The following is a 21,188-nucleotide window of genomic DNA, read 5'->3' as shown; positions in this document are numbered from 1 at the left end:
GCCATGGCAATGGTGCTTAAAGGGTTGTGCTGCTAAATAAACTAGGAATTTATTTTTTGGTGGCATCTGTTTTCAGATTGGGTGGATATTAGACCCACTTAGTTCCACTCCTAATTGGAAAACCGGTGAAAACAGGATGGAGAAGAGAGTTAGGAGAATGGTCTGAGATGTATATTTTGAACAGATATAAACTAGAGGATTTGGAGGAGTGTGGGAAAAGAAAGAGAGATGAAAATATAGAATGAACCTGGCTGTGCAGCAAGAAGATGGGGATGCTGGACGTGTGGAGGGACTCTTAGAGAGATGGCAGCTGGGGGATTTGGTGGCATGGCTAGGAGTTCCTGAGCACAAGACTTTGGTGGGGTTTTGGGAACAAGGCAGTCATAACTTCGACAGTGTGTTTGTCCATGGTGGGGGGCAGCAGAAAACATGAACGATGCGCAAATCCAGATCCCTGAGCACTCTCAGAGAGGCACACGAGAGTGACCCTAGATCCCGAAAGGTGTTGGTGACTCTCTTCTGTGCTCCCTTAAGACTTTGTTTCTTTTATGGCACCTTGTATATTCTGCCTTAGAGTGGAGGATGTCTAGAGTGTATCATCTTAACTTGTTGGCTCCTCCAAACTACCTAGTATGTCACAGATGCACAATAAAGGATTAGAATCTCAGCTGATGAAAGACTGGGGACAGCTCACTGGGCACCGCTGTGACGCGAGTCGGGATGTAAGCAGGTCTCATGGGGATGGTGTGAAGCTGAGCCAAGTCTCCGGAGCGCTTGTCTTCCCCCAGAGAGAGGCACCAGCTAGGCTGACAGCAAGTGTCGTGTGCACCTCGGACTTGGCCGGGCTCGTGGCCGTGCTTGGGGCACAGAGCAGGGTTGGCATCCACGCTCATCCTGAACAGCTGCAGTTACTCCTTCTCTCTGAGGAACAGAGCTCCAAGATGAAGCACAGTCCTGGAATTTCTCCCCTGGGCTCCCGGGACAACCATGTTTGCCTATTCATATATGTTGCTTCAGAGTTTTCAGTGGAGGGGTGCAATCCAAGTTCCTAATGCTTTGGCCAGATTGGAGGACCTCCAGGAGGCAAGATGGGCTGGCAGACTTGCAGGATGCTGGTCTTCCTGGCAGGCTTTCTTGGGGAGGTTGGTCTGTGGTGCTCTCTCATCTCACTGTGCCCCGTAAACTCCTAGGTAGGTGTCAAGTAACTACCTGGAGAGGCCCAACTCTGCACATTGGTGAGAGGCCTTGGGATCAAGGTGCTCATCTTGTATAGGTAGTTAGGTCTGTTAGAGCAGAGACTAGAGCCCAGGCATCCTGAATGTTCTCCCCAGTCGATGAGGTGCCCTTCATTTGGCCGTGCTGAGGATCAGTCCGGCTGGCTTGGCTGCTGCTGGGGGACCTCTGGGCTGTCTTTAATGCTCCTATGGACTGGATGTTGGTCTCACAGTGGGAGCTTTGAGAGGGCAGGGTTGTGCCTCTTCAGCAGGTGTAAGACTAGCTTAGTCACTCAATGGTTGATGCTTCCTGGCCACTTCTCAGCATGATCTTGAGGCTGGTGGATGACCAAGATGAAGATGCATCTCTCTGCAAGACCCCAGGGCTCAGTATACACGTCGGGTAGATCAGAACACCCGTGTCTTTGCCGCTGGCCTATCTTTCCTCACTCTCTGTTCTTTGTGTTTGTGCAGGGCTTCACTTATGTGCTCCACGAAGGCGAGTGCTGTGGAAGGTGCCTGCCGTCTGCCTGTGAGGTGGTGACTGGCTCACCGCGGGGGGACTCTCAGTCTTACTGGCAGAATGTAAGTCTGGACCCCAGGTGGGGTAGGAAGGAGGGCAGTGATTACCAGCCTGGGAGTCCATTCTGCGGTCCAGCATTGGCCCCGCTCTCATCTGTGCAGTAGAAGCTCATTCCCTGCCCTGTGCTTTCCCCGCAGGGACTTTAATCCGGCTGCTGGTGTTATCCAGGTGTCAGCTGGGAGTACCTTGCCGCTGAGGAACTAGTTAAGACTGCCTCAGACTTCCCATTTTGTGAATTTGGGGAGAATCCCAGTTCCCTGCCTAGAAGTTCTGTGCACTCCTGGGGGATTTATGTTCTCCTGTTTACCTGTGAATCTGAGGTCCTGCTGCCTCTCGGGTTGGTGTAGAGCTGGCCTCACCATCCTGCCTGTGCTGTGGGCCCGCCACCCCTCCAGAGCCCATGGACTGCGAGTACTGTTCTGTGCACATTAACCCAGGCAGGCTCCTCTCAGCTTGTCACTGGTTTCCATTGGAGAAACTTATAACTCAGAGAAGCAAGCTGTGTTTCTGTCCCCAAAGTCCCCGAGGTATTTCTGCAGCTCAGGCTGTAGCATCTCGCCGAGTTGCTAGCCTCACATTTCCCCACTCTTGTCTTCTCCTGCCTGGACCCCCATGCCAGCCACATTCCCTCTCCTAAAGCAGAGCAGTTTAACTGTCTCCTTGGTGGCCCTCAGGCTCTCGCTTTGGATGCTTATCAAGATTTTTTCTGAAACGCAAGGATTCCCTCCTTGGGAATTTCAGTCCAGATGCCAGGATAGTAACAGTTCTTTTACTCTGATCCATAAGGAGGAGTGGGTAGCGCTGAGCCCTGGAAGCCTGCGGAGGCCGGTGCTGGAAGAGTCTGAGGTGCCCCATGGGCCTCCCCTTCTGTATCCTTCCAGTAAGAACACAGTGCACTGTGTTTAGAAGGGAAGGCAAAGTGTTGGCTGTCTTGCCCTGAACCTGTCCATCTCCTACCCAGGCTCATGGCCTTTCTCCTCCTCAGTGATAACAGAGTGACTCGCTGAGTTTTTCCACAGGGGTCCCACCTCCCCTTCTATTCCAGGTTACCTGTGGATTCCCGTGTCCTCCATCCTTCCCACCCTTTTAGTTTTTCTGCTCCTCATCCATCCTGAAATAAGGCAGGTTTTGCCCCTGCTCCCCTGGACCAGAGTCCAGCTCAGATCAGAGGGGTGGCTCCATCCTGGGAGGAGCTGACACCTGGTCCCTTTGACGCTCAGTACTCCAGCCACCCTGCCCCCCCCCCCCCCCATCTCTCATCTCCATCCAGGGCTCATACAGCCCTGACTCACCTCAGCGTTTACAAAACATAAGGGGGCCTGAGTTTCTCTCCCCCAGTCCAAGTCTGCATCTTACCTACAAGACTTGGGCCCCAGCAATGGCTCTGGCCCTGCTGCTGGGACCACGTCAGGGGCCTGTAGGGTGGCTGAGGCTCGGCAGGTAAATAATCAGAATGGGGAGAGGTCTGGAGGTTGGGGTCAGGCCTGCAGTCAGAAGGTTTGGTCAGGGTGAGTCAGAAGTGGGGGTGCAGAGAGTGGCTGCAGGTGTCTGGCATTTTCTGCTCCTCATCTAGAAAGAGAAGAATGTGGGCAGGAGCTGAGAGCAGTCGGGCAGGTCCTGAAGTGGGCGGGCAGCATGCACCTAGTTATGCATCGGGAAGCTGGCCCACACAGGCAGCACTCACTGGGACACGTTCTCCAGGCACAACCTCCATAGTGACTTTTCTGAACCATGTTCTGGACGCTCTCAGTGCTCTTTGCCTGTGGAGCCAACCCTTGAGGTCAGGCCACCCACCCGCAGCCCTGGAGGGGCAGATTGTGGGGCTGTAGGCGTCAGACACCAGCATCCCCTGTCTCCTGCTGTCTCCCCACATGAGTGGGAAGTGGCCCCAGGCTGGGCAGTGGTTGAGTTTTCCTTCCTCCTCTCCCCATGCCAGCCCATGCTGCTGCTTCCTGGTCAGAGGGCCTGAGAGTCTCTGAGCTCAGCTCACAGCTGATGCTGAGGATGGAAGGGAGGCCCCCAGGCTTCCCTCAGGTGCTTCCTCGGGTGGCTGAGGACCACGTCTGTAGGAGCACACATAACTCTGAGCTAGGGTCTTGGTCAGGGCGACTGGCCCAGACTCACTGAAGGACCTGGGATGAGCACCATTCACTCCCTCTGTGGGCCTTACCTGTGGGAGGGACTTAGACATTGAGCCCAGGCTCATCTCCAGGGCCCACATTGGCTCCCTGAGAGAGCAACGCATCCCCCTTGGGACCTCAGGTCCCAGCCCTGCCCAACGCTGGTTTTCTAACCACAGGTGGGCTCTCACTGGGCCTCCCCTGAGAACCCCTGCCTCATCAACGAGTGCGTCCGAGTGAAGGAGGAGGTCTTCGTGCAGCAGAGGAACGTCTCCTGCCCCGAGCTCGATGTCACCACCTGCCCCACGGGCTTCCAGCTGAGCTGCAGGACCTCAGAGTGTTGCCCGAGCTGTCACTGCGGTAAGGCATGCCGTCCCGGCCCCATCTTCAGGCCTCTTTCCCATCTATTACTCATGCTTCTGTGAGGAAGCAGATACGATGCGAGAAATGCAGCGACTTCCTGAAGGTCAGCTCGGTGCTTGGTGATGGTTTTATACCATTGTCTCGTGTGGCCTCATGACAGCCCTGCGAGGCAGGTTCTGTTCGCACCTCCATTGCTCACGTGAGTTAGTGAGGGTGGAACTGGGGTTGACCACAGGCCTCTCTGATTCTAGAGACACCTTCTTGGTCAGCGCTGTGTCCCCTCTGCTGGGGGAGGAATTCCAGCTTCCCACCCCAACCCCACCAGCAAACAAATAGACAAGAGCAAACACGCACCACCCCCTGCTCTGGATTCTTTGCATGATTCTATCTTGGGCCTCAACGTTTTTAGAGGAGAATTTCATTCCTTCATGAGCCCAAACATCCTCCCACTCACCCCTTAAGTGTAAATCACTTCAACAAGGGCCAAGCCCTAAAGGCGCACAGGGATCCTGTGGAAGGAAAAGGCAGCCTGCCCTTCCTCAGCAGGCCTGGGGGACGCGAGGCCGCCGTGGGCTCTGGCAGTGGGACCCGCGCGCTGGGGTGGGTGGGGAGAAGCACAGGCAGATGTAGGAGAGGGGCCCAGCGGGGAGGAGACGGCCTTGGAGGGAGTGGCTGCGTGCGGGGTTTTGCTGGCATGTGTTCTGCACGCTGACGCCCCCCCTTCTCTCTCCCCCAGAGCCCGTGCAGGCCTGCATGATCAATGGCACCATCATTGGGGTGAGCTGCTGCCTTCTTCTCCAGGGCAGGGGGGAGGAGGGGCAGCAGGAATGGGGATGCTGTGGGAAGGGTGGGCAGCTCGTTCCAAAGTGGAAATGAGAGGAGCCAGGGAGACCTACCGCAGCCGCACTTTCCCCCGCCGCCTGGGCTTCCCAGGCATCCCGGAGCCCAGGCCCCCACAGTCTTCCTGACTCTCTAGCGCGGGGCCCCGCTATCTGTCAGTCATCTCCCGGCTCCCACCCCAGGCATGTGAGCATTTCTTCTATGTACAGAGAAACGCTCTGCAGTCATGGTGCACATTTCAATCTGCCCCTTCTCCTCCTGCTCCAGCCCCCTCTCTGGCGTGAATGAAGGCCCTCACTCTTCCCATTGCCACACTGGAGGTGGCAGGGCGGGCAGGCAGCGGCCACTGCAGACAGGAGGAGTGGCACGGTGGTGGCTCACGGCTGCCACGGGTGGTCGGGCCCCCACTCGTAAGGCAGACAGCTTCTGGGGCTGAGGCAAGTGGGAAGGTCAGGGGTCGGGGTGCTGGGGGGCTGACACTCGTGCCTCTGGTTCCAGCCCGGCAGGAGCCTCATGATTGACCCGTGCACCACTTGCCGCTGCACCGTCCAGGTGGGGGCCATCTCTGGTTTCAAGCTGGAGTGCAGGAAGATCACCTGTGAGGCGTGCCCCCTGGTAAGAGAGGGTCTGTCAGGCACCCAGGGGATGGACTGGTACTTGTGGGACCCAAGCAATAGGACCTCACTGGGGTCTTCAAATAAAGCTTTCATGATTTTCTGGTTATTGACAATATTTGACAATGGTAACGAACAGACTAAAAGTCACCCACCCAAATTGTGTCTATCAGAAATAATTATAATTTAGTTTTGTAAATTTTAAACCCTTTTTATGGTGTTTTTAAAATAAACATTATTTGCAAGGCTTATGATACCATATTTACATTTCCATATTCTTTTTTGTACAACATTTTAAGAAACATCACTACTATTCTTTGAAAACATTAAAAATTAATTAGTCAAGGGGCTGGCCTGGTGGTGTAGTGGTTAAGTTTGTGTGCTCTGCTTTGGTGGCCCGGGGTTCACAGATTCAGATCCCAGGCGTGGACATACACACTGATCATCAAGCAATGCTGTGGCAGGCGTCCCACATGTAAAATAGAGGAAGATGGGCACGGATGTTAGCTCAGGGCCGATCTTCCTCAGCAAAAAGAAGAGGATTGGAGGCAGATGTTAGCCCAGGGCTAATCTTCCTCAGGAAAAAAATTATTAGTCAACAGATGTTTATGAGACACTTACTATGGGCAAGGTTCTACCCAATATGCCTTGGAATGGATGTGCCTCAACGTGTGCTTTTATTATTGGACATTTAGGTGGTTTAAAATATTTCACTCTGTTTTTGCCAGGTCACGGTGATTATGTTTGTTCTGAATACCTTCTGGGGCTGGATTCCGAGAAGCGGAATCGGTCTTTCTAGTTTGGTGGAGAAAACCTGGCATGTCGCTGTTTTAAGTGTGGCTCTTAGCCCACTCGCAGAGCTGGACCTAAGGCTGAGGGGACACCTCAGGCGGCCGCCTGTGCCTGGCTCCTGCTGTGTTAGGGAACGGAGTTGGTGGAGGCTCTTGTGGGCAAGATGCATGGAGTGTAGCAGGAGCTCTTTCAGATGGCCCCGTCGGAGGCTCCTCCCCTCCTCTCTGGGAGGTGGCAGGGAGGCTGGGCTGGAGCCTGGGGCAGAGTCCTTGGGGGGCCGAGGGTGAGGGGTCAAAAGGAGGGGGTGGGGACAGGGACGAGGAACACTCGCTCAGGGGCTTTCTGTGCCTTTGAAGACAAGGGAGTGTTCTGCACTTGTGTTCTTCCTGGCACTGGGCACACTGTCACTAAGTAGGGGCTTAATAAAATGTGGGTGGAGTGAGTGGGTCTATAGGGGACAACTCTTGCTGACAGAATGGTCCAAAGAGAACATTCCTGCCTCAATTAGAAAGAAGCCCACTAAGTACGTGTTTTTGGTTTTTTTTGGTTAAATCCCAGTTGATGTTTTAGGGTTTTAGGTGCATGTGTGTGTGCGTGTAACAACTCCCCTTGAGTGCATCTGGGCACGCATAGGGGATGAAATAATGCTGTCTGGAGTCTGTGGCATCCCTTTTACCCTGGAGGTCGGTTGAACCAGGATCACCGCAGGGAGGTCCACACCAACCTGTCCTGCAACAGAGCTTCTGGTGGGGGGGGGGGGGGGGGGGTGCGGTCTGCAGACTCTACCAGCGCCCTCTGGTGGTCAGAGGCAGCATGGTGACCTGCTCTGGTTCCATGGAAATCCGGCTTTAGGATCCATGTAGATATAGGTTTCTAAATATTTTAAAATACATGGCCCCTTTTGGTTTGTGTACTCTTTCTTCTTTCCTCTAAAATTCTCATATCTCCCCAGGGCAGTGTACCCACTCCTTCTTCTTGAGAACCTCTAGATTAGCCCTCCTTCTCTGTATCTCTCAACTTTTGCTGAAAACTGCCTCAATTGCCCCCATTCTAGCTCAGCATCCTTAACTGGTCTTGACATGCTCCTCTGCCGTGAAGGGCCTCAGTGAGGGCTCCTGCAGGTGGGAGCTTCAGTGAATTCAGCTTAGGTAGGTCTGCTTGAACTGCCTACATCAGACTGGAGTGTTAGCATCACTGGAGATGTGAGTCCTTCATTTGCTGCCAGGGGAGACGATGCTTATACCTAAGAGGAGACCAGCAGAAAGTGGTTTGTGCTGGTGGGTGGTCAGGATGACAGATGAACTCTCAAGGAAAGCAGGAGGAAGAGTGGTCACCCTGACATGGAACATTGAGAAAGCATCCCGGAGGTCATGACACACGCGCTGACCTTGAGCAATGGGTTGAATGTAGAGTAGAAGACCTTCCAGGAAGGGGAATGGGGCACAGACTGGCAGAAAGAAGCAAGAAGTAGAAAGAAGGAGAGCAGCAGGGGAGAGAAGACTGAAGGGCCCTGAGCAGCCGATGCAATTTATGAAAGGGGGCCATGAGACCTGTGCGAGGCAGAATATTCAGGGCATGACCGGTCGGGGGAGCAGGACAAATTGTCTGCTCAGACCTAAACAAGTGAACCCTGGCTGGCTGGGAATTGGCTGGCAGGTGGAGGAAGTGGTTGCTCTTGACCGGCTGTTCCAGCCAAAGCCCATTCGGCTCTGCCCTTCTCCATGTGTGTACGGCGACATGGAATACAAACCGCTGTCAGCAGTGGCCGGGAAGCCCAGCAGGGCTCCAGCAAAGCCTGTCACCTGGTGCAGCTGCACTGTCACCTTCCAGGGCAGCGGACATGCCAGAGGGTCTGTGTTCTTTGTTTGCTCCTGTGAGTGGGTTCTGCCTGCTCCCTCTCGTTCTCCCGTCATCCCTCCTTCCCAACTCCGCACCACACCTCCCAAGTCATTGCCCTCTCCTCTTATCCTCCTCCCCTCTTCCTCTTCTTCCTCTTCTTTCTCCTCCCACGACCCCCTCTCTCTTTTCCTATTCTTGCTCTCTGCCTCTCTGGAGGGTGGATTTTGCCTCTACCACCCCTGTCCCTTCCTTTGCAACCCCCTCCTCCATTTGTCCTCCACCCCCTCATTTTTCCTGTAAAGGTTTCGTGCATTTTTCTCTCCTGGGCCTGCTGAGTGGAGGGAGGCTATTTCCTGGTCTCTTCTCCTAACACTCACTAAAAAATCCCCAAATCCAAGCTCCCGTGAAATCTTGCCTGATTTCAGCCTTATTTGATTTCCTTCTGGCTGTGGCCACTCATATTCACTCTTTTCTTCCTCTGCCGTTTACCTCGGTCCTATACTTTCCGGGAATTGTGCATTTTTGAAAACACAGTTAAAGCTCACGGGTGAAACACTGCCAGTGGTATCCTTCCCAGGGGCATGTGTGGCCTGGGCCCAGTTTTTGTCTGAGCTCTGTACTCAGTTGCTTTCTTTACTGCCTGCACCCTGAAGACAAGTTCAGAAGGTTGACTTAGGAGTAGCAAATTGTTCAAATTCGTCTCTAAGCAAGCTTACTGCCTCCAAACCTTGCCTGCTGGTGGGGGGCGTTCAGCCCATGTGACGCAGTGAACAAGGGAGCCATGTGGAGAGGACCAAGTCTTCTGCCCGGGGCTCCCAGCTGACCTGGGAGAGTGATAGAACTCTCAAGACCCCAGTGAAGGAGTCTCTAAGTGGTTATTATTAAATGTGGCAAAATTAGAAAAAGAATGACAGCATAGTAGGTTTCCCACATAACTAAATTTATTCTTTAAAAAATTTTTGAGATTCTTGTCTTCCTCTTGTTTTTGGAGTGTTGGGGAGAGTTAAAAGAGCTGTAATTTTACTGCAATGATGAGACAGCTGATAGCTTTTTGGTTTTTTATTTTATTAACTTTGTTTAAAATACTGTTACTTTGCAAAATAAAAAGTTGATTACCCTATGTCAGCTCCCAGATTTGGGGGCATTTTTGCAAGACAGTGGAATCCTGCTGTCTGGAAGCTGCTGCTTTTTCCAATGTGGATGTAAATGAAGGATTCTCACTTTAAGCCACTGTCAAGGGGTTCCTAGCTGCACCCTCTCCTCTGTGAACGGAGGACTGGCTGGTACGTGCCAGGCGCTGGGGATAGGGTGATGAGCAGCATAGATGGAGTTGGAATTTATCTGCCTCTCGGGGGGGACAAAACCCATAAACAGACAAATGAAAAATTCAAGTTGTGTTAAGTGTTATGGAGAGAGAGAGAGAGAGAGAGTGTTGTGTGTGTGCGTTGTGTCTTGGAAGACCTCTCTGAGGAATGATATTTAAAATGATTACTAAAGAACAAGAAAGAGCTGTTTGTAGAGAGCATGGGGAAGAGCATTTGAGGCAGAGGTAACAGCTCATGCAAAGGTTCTCAGGTGAGGAGGTTGACATGTTTATGGTCCTAGAAGATGCACGGGGGTGGATGGTCGAGAGCAAGGGGATAACGGTATAAGATAAGGTCAGAAAATTAGGAAAGAGCCATGTCGGGCCTTATAGGACATACTAAGGAGATTGGATTTTATTTTAAATGCATGGGAAGCCATAGAAGGTCTTATTTTTTAAATTTTTGTAAGATTTGTTTTTTTAAATGAGATATAGTTTACCTGCAATAAAATGCATGGATATTAAGTATATAGTTTGATGAGGTTTAATAAATGTATAAACCCGTGTAACCACTAAAATAGTAACATAAAGAAATACAGCTAAAAGGCCAATAGAGGAGATAAAATACTAGAAAAACAAAAATTTGATTAAAACGTCAGCCCCAGTGGCCTAGTGGTTAAGTTTGGCTGGCGTGCTGTTTCAGTGACCTGCGTTCAGTTCCTGGGCACGGACCTATACCACTTGTCTGTCAGTGGCCGTACTGTGGTGGTGGCTCACATACAAAAAAGAGGAAGATTGGCAATGGATGTTAGCTCAGGGCAAAACTTCCTCAGCAAAAAACAACAACAACAAAAAACCAAAACAAACTTGATTAAACCAAAAGAATATAGAAAAGAATTAACAATAGAACAAATAGCAGAGAAGACAACAAATAAAATGAACAGCAAAATGATAGGTTTAAACCCAACCATATTGATAATTACATTAAATATAAATGTGCATAACAAAATCCCAATTAAAAATGGAAATTGCCAACTAGTTTGCTGTTTACAAGAGACGCTCTTTAAATTTGAAGAGACAGACAGGTTGAAAATAAAAGGATGGAAAAAGATATACCAGGCAAATACTAAAAATAAGAAAGCCGAGATAGGTATACTAATACGAAACAGAATAGACTTTAAGATGAGGACTCTTACTAAAAATACAGAAGGTTGTTTCATAATGATAAAAGTGTAGGTCCTTCGTGAGAATCCTAAATGTGTATGCACCCAATAGCAGAGTTTCTAGTACATGAAGCAAAAATCGACAGAACTAGAGGGAGAGATAGGTTTATCCATATATTTATTTGGTAATTTTAATGTTTTTCTCTCAGTAATTGATAAAATAAGTAGAGAGAAAGGTCAGAGAAGATTTGAAAAATTATACCAACCAACTTGACCTAATTGAGAATAATATACTACTACACTCCAAAGCTGCAGACACACATTCTTCTCAAATACACGTGGAATTTTCACCTATCTTGACCCAAATCTGAGCCATAAAAAAAGTCAATAAATGTCAAGACTTTGAAACCATATAGAGTGTATTCTACGACCACAATTAAATTAGATTGAAATTAGCAACAATAAGGTATTTAGAAACACTTCCCTCCCCAAATTTGGAAATTAAATAAAGTACTTTTAAATAATCCATGAGTCAAAGAAGAAATCACGAGTGAAAATAGAGAATATTTTGATCTAGAGATAATGATAGTTATTCTAGAGATTATGATAGGCATGCTGGACTTATCGTAGTCTACCTTGATTGAATAATATCCCACTGCACGCATAATGTGCTCTTTCTCCTATACTTTGTGCTTTTGTTGTCACACGGTTTACTTCTACATGAGATAAATTCACAAGACATTGCTATTATTTTTTCTTTGACCAGTAAATTTTCTTTCATAGAATTTAAGAAAAGAACTAAAAATGGTATTTCATATTTATCTACATATTTATAATTTCCAGTGCTCTTCCTTCCTGTATATCTGAATTTCCACGTTATATCATTTCTCTCCAACTTAAAGAAGAACTTCTTTTAGCACTTCTTTTAGTGTGGGTCAAATGGCATTATATTTCTCAGATTTCATTTAGCCGGAAATATCTTTATTTTGCCTTTATTTACTGAATATAGAATTTTAGGTGGAAGGGTTTATTTTATTTTATTTTTTTTTACCACCTTAAATATGTTATTTCATTGTCTTCTGGCTTGCATTGTTTCTGATGACAAGTTAGCTGCCATTTTTATTGTTGTTTGTATCCACCCCTCACACTCCCTCCAATTTGATGCTTTTAACAGTTTATCTTTGGTTTTCATAAGTTTTAGTTTTCTTTACACTTTTCCTACTTTGAATTCGTGGAACTTCCTGGGCCTGAGAGTTGATTTTCTGATCAAATTGGGAAAAATTTCAGCTATTTCTTTAATTTTTTTTCTGCCCCATTTTCTCTCTCCTGTCTTTCTTTCTGCAACTCTAATTCCATGTATATCAGACCACTTGATACTATTCTTTTGGTCACTGGGGCTCTGAATATTTTTTCCAATCTTTTTTCCTCCCTGTGCTTCAGTTTGGACAGTTTCTATCGATCAGTCTTAAAATCACCAATCCTTTTTTCTCTGTAGTTAATCTAATCCATTGAGTTTTTGATTTAGGGTACCATGTTTCTAGTTCCAGAATTTCCATTTGATTTTTTTTTTTTAAGTTTCCAAGTTGCTCCTGAACTTCCCCATCTCTTTTCCCATTATATCTATCTTTTCCTCTAGACTCTGTAACATATTTATCATAATTATTTAAAAATTCCTGCCTGCTAATTGCAATATCAGGGTTACTTGTGTGTCTATTTCTCTTGAGTGATTTTTCTCTTGAGTGAAGATAAAATTTTTCCATTCCTTTCAATGAAGATTTTTACTGTGTATTAGACACTGGTGGAAGATGTGTTGAAGAGTCTCAGTTCTGCTGTTTCCTCTGATGAACATTAAGTTTGCTTCTAGTAGGTGATTAGATTAGTGCTGGTTCACCTTGAACTAAAGAAGGCTAGATTTTAAACTACCTTAGGGAGGGTCTATTTCAATATTTCTCTGAGTCCAGGGGTGAATATTTTAGTCCTAAGACATAGTCTTTACTCCAAAGGCTTGATCCTTCTGAAATTTCAATGGGAACCTGAGGTGTTTATCTAGCCTCTTCTGCTTGGTGGGATTCACACTCCAAACTCTGGCTCCCCCGTGGTGTGTGGCAGCTGAAATTTCTGCCCAGCTCTTTCAGCTGTCCGACTATTTTGTCCTTGGGTTCTTTGTAGGCTCTTCTGAGCATATATAATACAGGGACCAACCAAGGATTTGAAGGGAATTTATATGCAGATTTGGGGGCTTTCCCTTCCTGACTTCCTCTTTTCTGAGGTTTCTCCCTTTAGTTTCCAGCTATTTCAGCAGTTTCAAGCTCTGTCCTCTGACTCCTCAGGCAAATACAACTATAATTTCCTGGCCAAGTTCCAGCTGTCCAGTGCTGTACAGATTGCTCTCACTGGAAAAGCCATTTAAGCATAATTCTTGTCCATTATGCTTTCCTCTTTCAAGAATCAAATAACGTATCGTTTATCTCTGATTTTTGCCATCTGATACCTTTAAACAATTGTTTCAAATATTTTTTCAGGAATTTATAATTGTTATCTGCAGAGGGTCAGTCCAATATAAGCTACTCTGACATTGCTAGAAGCTGAACTCCACTGATGGTTTTTAAGCAGGACAGTGACATGACTAGATTTATATTTTAAGAAGGTCATTCTAGCAGCTGTGTGGAGACCTACAGTACAGGGACAAGAATGGAGGTAGGAAGACAAATTAAGACTATTACCAGAGTCCAGTGGTAGATGATGATTGCTGGGACTAGGTGATGACAGATGACACTGGTCATGACAAGCAGTGGATGAGTTTGAATGCATTTTTGGCGAGATTTGGTGATGAGTGGCAGGATGAGAAAAAGAGAAGTCAAGGATGACTCCCAAATTTCTGGTTTGAGCAACTGAGTAATGAAACCATTTACCAAGATAGGTAAGGCAGGAGAAGGATGAGATTTGGGACGAAAATCAAGTTGCATTCTGTATCTGTCTTGAGATGACAATAAGATACACAATTGTCAAGTAAACAATTTATAAACCTGGAGCTCAGGAGAGAGGTCTAATTTAATAGGTCTGGCTGCTAGAACTTGAGTAAGATACATATGTAGGGACAAGGAACGCTCTCTAGGGGATTTAGAACTGACAAAGGTTGGTTAAGAGTTGGATGTTGACTTTCTGAACTCTAGGTGAAACTGCTGAATAGGAGAGATAAGAAGCTGGAAAAAAAGCCTATTTACAATTGGGATGTGTGGGGAGGTTAACTAAGGCTGCTTTTTCTCCTGGATACAGGGATACAAGGAAGAGAAGATTCAAGGTGAATGCTGTGGGAGATGTCTGCCTACAGCTTGCACCATTCAGCTAAGAGGAGGACAGACCATGACACTGAAGGTGGGAGCAAGTTGAACTTAGGAGTTCCCTCATATCACCATCTGGTTTCCTATTTTGGGATCTGTTCCTCAAGAGAGAGGGACTAAGGTTGGGTCAGTATTGGCTTCTTTTCCCACCTATTTCTGATTTTATAAAGAAGATGGATAATCTATAGAAGGTACAGAATTTTCTCTTTGATTTAGTTACTTTGTCACTTTTCTTGACAAGAGTGTAGTTGGTGGTGTATGGCCCCATGATTTGGAGTTGGCTGATCTTTAAGGTTTTCCCCAGCCTCGATTGTCTATGAGACTGGACAGGCAATCAGGGCGAAACAAAGTCTGACCTATGAAAGCCAGAATTAGCTGGTAGGGCTGGGCGGTGATACCCTAGTTCACCTCTAGTTCAGTTATTGATTAACCAGTTTACCCTCTTTCTATCTTAATTCTTTAAGCTTTTAAGCTTTCAGGAGAGTTTGGGGACTCTTCACATTTATGCAGCCCTATTCACAGTAAATAAGTCGTAAAACTGGGACTCCACCTCTATTCTGGGTTCTGGGTATGGAGACTTCATACTGTCTCATTCTTGTCCCATAGTCCTCCAAATTGTTTCAACGACTCCCAGGAGTCAAGGTCACAGTTTGAAGCGGCTTTGTAACCCAAACACTGTCTCTACCTACTTCCCCTATTTCTTTTCAGCGTGATGAGATGCTCCAGGATGGCTGTGATAGTCACTTCTGCAAGGTCAGTGAGAGAGGAGAGTACGTCTGGGAGAAGAGGATCATGAGCTGCCCGCCCTTTGATGAACACAAATGCCTGGCCGAGGGAGTGAGTAGTCGGAGCTCAGGTCCTGCTTTCCACTTGACTGTCTCCATCTTTGACTGTAAGAACAGAGTCCTTCTGAACAGCATGCAGGCCAGCTCTGACATGATTTCCTAGTGTCCAAGGGAGGTCCCTGACCTGGTTTAAGAATCCACGAAATTACAAAATCAAAGCCCAGTGGAGAGACAGACTCTCTGCACTATATGATGCTTTAAAAAATACCTTTCCTTGGGGGGAGACTGAATCTGTGACCCTTGAATGGGAAGGTGAGAGATCAAACTGAATTCCAGTCTCCCGTGGGAATGATGACCCTGATGACTCAGTTGGAGGAGAATTCAGGATAATCAAAGTTGTGTCAGCCTGGTCAGGTAGAGTGGTCATTCTGCTCACATTTGTGATGGGAAAACACAGGTTACGTCTGGGAACTTAGGCTCAGGGCTTAAGTCCAGAGCCAAGAATCAGCCTGAAGAGGGACTTGTAATCTGACCACTATTTGTGTCTAATGTGGGACTTTGCTGTTTTTTTAGGGGAAAATCATGAGCGTCCCAGGAACCTGCTGCCACACGTGTAAGCACATTACCCATAGCTTGTCCCTTGAAACCCATGAGACCAGGTCCAGGGACTGGTCTGTGGAGTAAGCTTTATTCTAGAAAGATACTTCTTGATCACTGGCCAGTCATTATGTTCAGTTCTGCAGGGAAGTGCCACCCCTCCCTGAGTGGCGTTAGGCTGCTGCTTGCTCCAGTCCCCTTTCAATGCCTGTCATACAGTCTCTCCTCTCTTTCCTCCAAACTCCTTATTGTCTCTAGCCTCTTATCTGCCTTTGCCCTCATAGAGTCTTGGGTTGTCCATAGTCCTATCATGAGAGAATCTCTTCTCTCTCCAACCAGAGCTCCTTGAAGACAGGCACACTTGGTCCCTGATCGTGACAGAGCAGACACTCAATACACATCTATTCCCTGAGTGTCATACAGTTATGTTGAAGAGACGGGGAGCCACCAGTTGGCCAACGTTAGCCCCCCACTGTGAGCTGTGGGGGCTGCAGGGAACATAGAGTCCTCTCGAGGATTCATAAGGCGGGTCTCAGTGCATTAACCTCCTGTCTTCACTCTCAGCTCCTCTTGACCTTGTAGTGATGCTACACTGTTTGGTCTTAATAGCTCATAGCAGGAGCTTTGGAGACGGGCTCAAGACGTCTGCACATTAGACGGCATTCTTAGCACACATTCTTGTGTTCGTGAGCACAAGTAACTTTCAGAATCCCAGTGTTAACGCTGTATTCTCAGAATATAGAATTACTTTCCTGGACTAATATTTGTTTTTAGTTTAGTTTTTCTTTTGGTTTTGGGTTCATGGGCTCATGTTCATTTTTGGGTAGAGAAAGGATGAGTGAACACATGAATTACCTCCAGTGTTCCATCATTCCTTCTTTTCTTGATGGCTTACTCTGACAGTCCCTGTAATTGCTGTGACCAAGCTGCAGCCTGAGGAAAGGCACTCTGAAAGCATCTCTTTCTGTGATTCCTGTATGAATGGGTTAAGAACGTGGAGTCAGGAAACTGTCAGAGAAGATGAATTCTCTCTAGGCGCGCTGCACATGGAGTTTGGTTAGGAGACTGTTACCTGCAAAACTAGCAACAAGGGCCCTTTGTTGGTCAGCTCATTCAGGAGGCTGCGACTCCTCATAGGGAAAGTAAGCCATGCTCAGAGATTTAAATCTACAGCGAAAGAAGAGAGTATCTTGGCCTAAATGTGTTTTCCTTATTCATCCTCTTATGGAGTTGGTAGGCTCTCACTTTAAACTGGAATTATTTGGAAGCTGGGAAGCAGGCTAATGTGTAGTTAGGGGTGATTTAGACTTGGAGGCATCCAAGAATGGAAAGCTCCCAGGGTTTGGATAAGGAATGGTGAGCTGGCATTAAATCTGAGTTCTCTGGTGGCCAAGTAGAGGTTCAGATCTGAATGCCACTAGCCCTGTATGTGAAGAAACCCATGCCGGTTACCTGGAGACAGCTATACCTGAAGGGAAACTCCACAAGGGGCCCCACAGAGGCAGTGAGGGCCCTCACATGGCCAGGACCTTTGCCTTTCCTTGACCCAAAGGCAGGGATGGATAGCTATCATATTTATTGGCTACTTCATCGCCCATTAGCTTCTGGATATGTTACAAGCATGAAGGATGGCTCCAGTCATTACGGTTTTGAGAGTCTACAATTATATAAAAGCAAGTCTCATCCATCTCCATCCTCAAAGCACAGTGACTCTAGGCTCCTCTTGCAATTAAAGCTGTCCCATTAAGTGAGTTAAACCCAGCAACAACTATATCTCTGAATATGAGGGGCAGGGAGCAGCTGAGGTGAACCAGAACAACTGAATTCCCTCCCTGCTGCTGGGTCTGGTGATTTGGTTAGTAAATTGACCTATTTCCAGCCCAGTGAGGGAACTGGGTGGAGAATGTTCTACAGAACCCAGCCAGGCCCCAGGTCTCTCCTCTCCCCTGTCCTGTAGGTGAGACGCCCGAATGCAGGGACATCACTGCCACGCTGCAGTATGTCAAAGTGGGAGACTGCCAGTCCGAAGAGGAAGTGGACATTCATTACTGCCAGGTGAGGGGCCCCCGACTTCACTGAGGCCCGGGTGGGGAGGGCTGAGTCTCCTTGTTTAGAGATATCTCTTTAGTTATATTTTAGAAGGATCTGGAAAAGTCACAGAGAGGAGAAGTGAAAGGAACTGGAAGCAATTTTTTTTAAAGCAATTGTGTTATTGAAGTAACTGGGAAATTTTGACCCCAGAAGAAAAAACACTGAGGAAAGACATAACAAGTCCCGTAAGAGAATGGAGAGTGATTTCTGGAAGATGGGGGCTACATTTCCTGAAGGAGAATCAAACAGGCATGGAGCTGCAGTGAGGGGGTGTGGGTGTGATGGTGCCATCGGATGGAGGCACTCGCTGAGGTCTCCCCTTACAGATTGCCCAGCTGTCCTGGGTTTCTCTGGGCAAGGCGAGGGCTGCCTTGCTTGGAGGAGGGCAGGCGGCGGAAGCAGGCTGCCTGAGTTCTCCACACCCCAAGATTCTCCACCATCGCCATGCCTCTCCTCTCTCTGCTCCGTTGCAGGGTAAATGTGCCAGCAAAGCCGTGTACTCCATTGACATGGAGGATGTGGAGGAGCAGTGCTCCTGCTGCTCGCCGACGCGGAAGCAGCCCATGCATGTGCCCCTGCGCTGCACCAATGGCTCCGTCATTTACCATGAGGTCCTCAACGCCATGCAGTGCACGTGCAACCCCAGGAAGTGCAGCACGTGAGGCCACTGCCAGTGCTGCTGTGGACGCCCACTGTCACCCGCCTGCGGCCTGATGGCCAGGGTGCTGCCTGGTCCTCTGCATGCTCTGCTCTTGTGCCCCCCTGGGCCCATAATAAAGGTCAATGTCTCATCTTGCAAAAGGCTGATGGTTCACTGCGTCCTCCAGGCTTAGACAACAATTGTAGGCTGGGCTTGGGTTCTGAGACTGTTCTTAGAGAGAGAGCACAGGCCCCATGTGCAAACACTCCAGCCCCAGTGTCTGCGGGAGGTGCTGACACCTCTGGGAAAAAGTGATGTCTTTGCCTCCCCAGGGTGGGGAGGGGACAGTGTTTCTCCTCAGAAACTCAGCTCAGTGGCCTGAAGTAAAGGGGATTTGGTCAGGAACACTGGGTTCTCTAATCTCGGAAGCAATGGGCTTCTGAGCAGAGCAGAGGGGCAGCCCTGGAGCCAGGCTCCTGCCAGGACAGACACGGCTCTCGTCAGTGTGGCTGATGTTCTGGAGAAGGAGTTCGACCAGGTGTGCAGGGGTTCTCTGAGCCCTTGGCTGATCAAGTTCTGGTGTACCCTCAGTGTCCCCTGTGGGAGGGAGAGGTGCTGAGGACTAAGGGGCCTGCAAACGGGGTGCTGACAGGTGCAGGAACATGGTCCCATCCACACAGGCTCAGCCATGGGAGGGTGAGTCCCAGACTAGGGGGCAGGCCTGGTTCCACACGTGGCCCTTGCTCACCTGTGTGGCCTCAAATAAGCCCCTTAGTGGTGCTCAGACTTCGTTTCCTCATCTGGAAAATAGGAATGTTAGTCTCACTCATGGGGTTGGGAAGTAAAAGTAAGCCTGAGCGTCGGGGGCAGCTGTAAATTGCTCTATAGTAATATAAGAAGTGACAAGAATAAAAATGGGGAGTCAAAGCTCAAAGAGGGGCACAAGTGTCGCTACCATCAGTGGCAGAGCATTAGGGATTCCCTTTGTTCAAAGGGGTGGAAGAAATGAGCTGCTTTTGGGCTGGATGCTGGATGACAAGTCCCTGCCCCCTCCAGACATCCTTTAGTGGAAGGGGGAGTGTGGAGATAACACCAAACTTCCTCTGGTCCCCAAATCACTAACAGGTGCTGTCACTCTCAAGGAGAGATTGTCCTTCCTTAAACTTTCTGAAAAAAGTTCACGTGCACATGCTGGCAAGATGGCGGAGACTCTAGTGGGGGAGAGAACACCGTGAGGATTAAGGGGGTGTCCTGGATGCGCAGCAGGAGTTCGACGGAGAAATGATTTTCATTCCAGATCCTTTTCACACAGGAGAGACTCAACTCACTGAAAGCACTGGATAATGGAGCTGGAAAGGATTTAGGTATCACCCGACCCGCTGCCACTCCCCTGCCCTTTTATAGAGGATGAAAGCAGCTCAGAGAACTCGAGTGACTTTCAAAGGTCACACAGCTGCTGGATGGCAGGGCCAGGTTCAGACCCTAGATGCCTTGACAGAGGCACCTGAAGAACTCGCAGGCTGCTCTCCCAGAGCCACCGCTTCCCTCTTGCCTGCAGATCCAGTCCTTGCTGTCATGGGAACCCGTGACTGCTGCTTTTCTGGATCTCCAGCACTTCTTTTACTGCTGGGGACTAACCTCCAGGGAAGATATGTTACAGGCAAACGGCACGGACGGTGTTGAGTAGGTTCGGTGGGGAGTTTAGTAGGGTAGTGGGAAGGAAGAGTGGATAGGAGTTTTAGATAATTGCCCAATAATTCAAAGGCTGTCAACTCTCCATCCGTCACCCGGCGTCCGACTTTCAGTGGCCTCTAAGGTCCCTATGGGAAAGCAGATCCAGGGGCAGGGAACTGCCTGTCTCTCTCCTGACAGATTGCCTAACCCTGGGTCTGGGGACGAGGTGTTATGGGAGCCATCGGCCACGGAGAGATGCAGGCAGGGAGCCGACCTCTTCAGCATGAGGTGTCGATTTCCAACTGCCTGGGCCTCCACAGCCTGCATTTCTGCTCATCTTTACTCACATGACAATTCACTATCAAGAAAAACTTGAATCAGAAAAACTGCCTGTTTTGACTTAAAAAATGGCAGGGAGCAGGGTAAAAAGGGTGCAGAAGGAGAAACGGACGGTGGGCTTATCTCAGCCGCTTTCCCTCCTCTGCAGGTGTTCCAAGGGTAGGGTCTGCCTCTGGTCTTGAGGACCCTTTCGTGCCCACCCTGAGAGCAGTGGAGATAGGGTCCCCCAAAGAGAGAGCTTTAGGGGGAGTCTCAAGGAGGGAGTCAACAGGGACTGAGGGACTAAGAAAGTGCTGGAGGGAGAGAAGAAAAGGAATGGATAAAGGCACCATGGTGGAAAGTTTTCCGCCCCTCTTGTCACTGAAAAGACTTGGAGGAGGGTCCCTGGGAGTGAGTGGCGAGAGGAGCACTGTTTGGGAGAGAAAGGAGTCCAAAGGAAGATTGTTCCCGCACAGACTCAGAGCAGGCGCTGCTTTGAGATCCTGGCATTCCTCTTAGAGGAAGTTGCTTGACCTTTCACGCTGCAGTCTCCTCATCTGTAAAATGGGCGTACTAGCAGTAATTACCTCGTGGAATTGTTGTTAGATAAATAATCACTCAGGGCCCCGCTCTGAGAAGGGTGCCTGAGGGAGGGGGAGCGCTGTGTAGACCTAAGCCATGATTACTCCTCGTGGCCAGAATAAAGCCCTGGGTTGGGACAGACTGCTTTCGGGTTTCCTTCTGCCCTACTCCTGACTCATTCTGTTGTCTACTCCCTTTTCCTGCCTCAGGCTCCTCATCTATAAAGTGGGGAGCAGTCACGGCCAGCCTACCTTATGGGTGCTGGAGATATTCTTCACACTGAAGAATAGATAGCCTGCTTAACCTGCACAGAATACCTTTCATTTTTT

The 21,188-nt window shown here is 48.7% G+C and overlaps 1 protein-coding gene across 1 annotated transcript in view; it reads left to right on the top strand.

Annotated features, from left to right (window-relative positions):
* Positions 1-18,446, top strand: part of VWF (von Willebrand factor) — a 153,957-nt gene extending 135,511 nt beyond the window's left edge. Inside the window, exons 44-52 of the mRNA XM_070495034.1 lie at positions 1,689-1,799; positions 4,097-4,277; positions 5,017-5,057; positions 5,619-5,735; positions 14,108-14,206; positions 14,881-15,009; positions 15,531-15,570; positions 17,512-17,609; positions 18,119-18,446. Of these exons, the coding sequence (XP_070351135.1) occupies positions 1,689-1,799; positions 4,097-4,277; positions 5,017-5,057; positions 5,619-5,735; positions 14,108-14,206; positions 14,881-15,009; positions 15,531-15,570; positions 17,512-17,609; positions 18,119-18,307 (1,005 nt within the window). The 3' untranslated portion in view covers positions 18,308-18,446. The remainder of the gene's footprint in view (positions 1-1,688; positions 1,800-4,096; positions 4,278-5,016; positions 5,058-5,618; positions 5,736-14,107; positions 14,207-14,880; positions 15,010-15,530; positions 15,571-17,511; positions 17,610-18,118) is intronic.
* The last annotated feature ends 2,742 nt before the right edge of the window (positions 18,447-21,188 follow it).

Source organism: Equus asinus, chromosome 22 (genome assembly GCF_041296235.1).
Source record: "Equus asinus isolate D_3611 breed Donkey chromosome 22, EquAss-T2T_v2, whole genome shotgun sequence".
In the NCBI taxonomy this organism is placed as follows: Eukaryota; Metazoa; Chordata; class Mammalia; order Perissodactyla; family Equidae; genus Equus; species Equus asinus.
The sequence above is the reverse complement of the archived record's forward strand: the minus strand, read 5'-3'. Positions and strand labels throughout refer to the sequence as shown.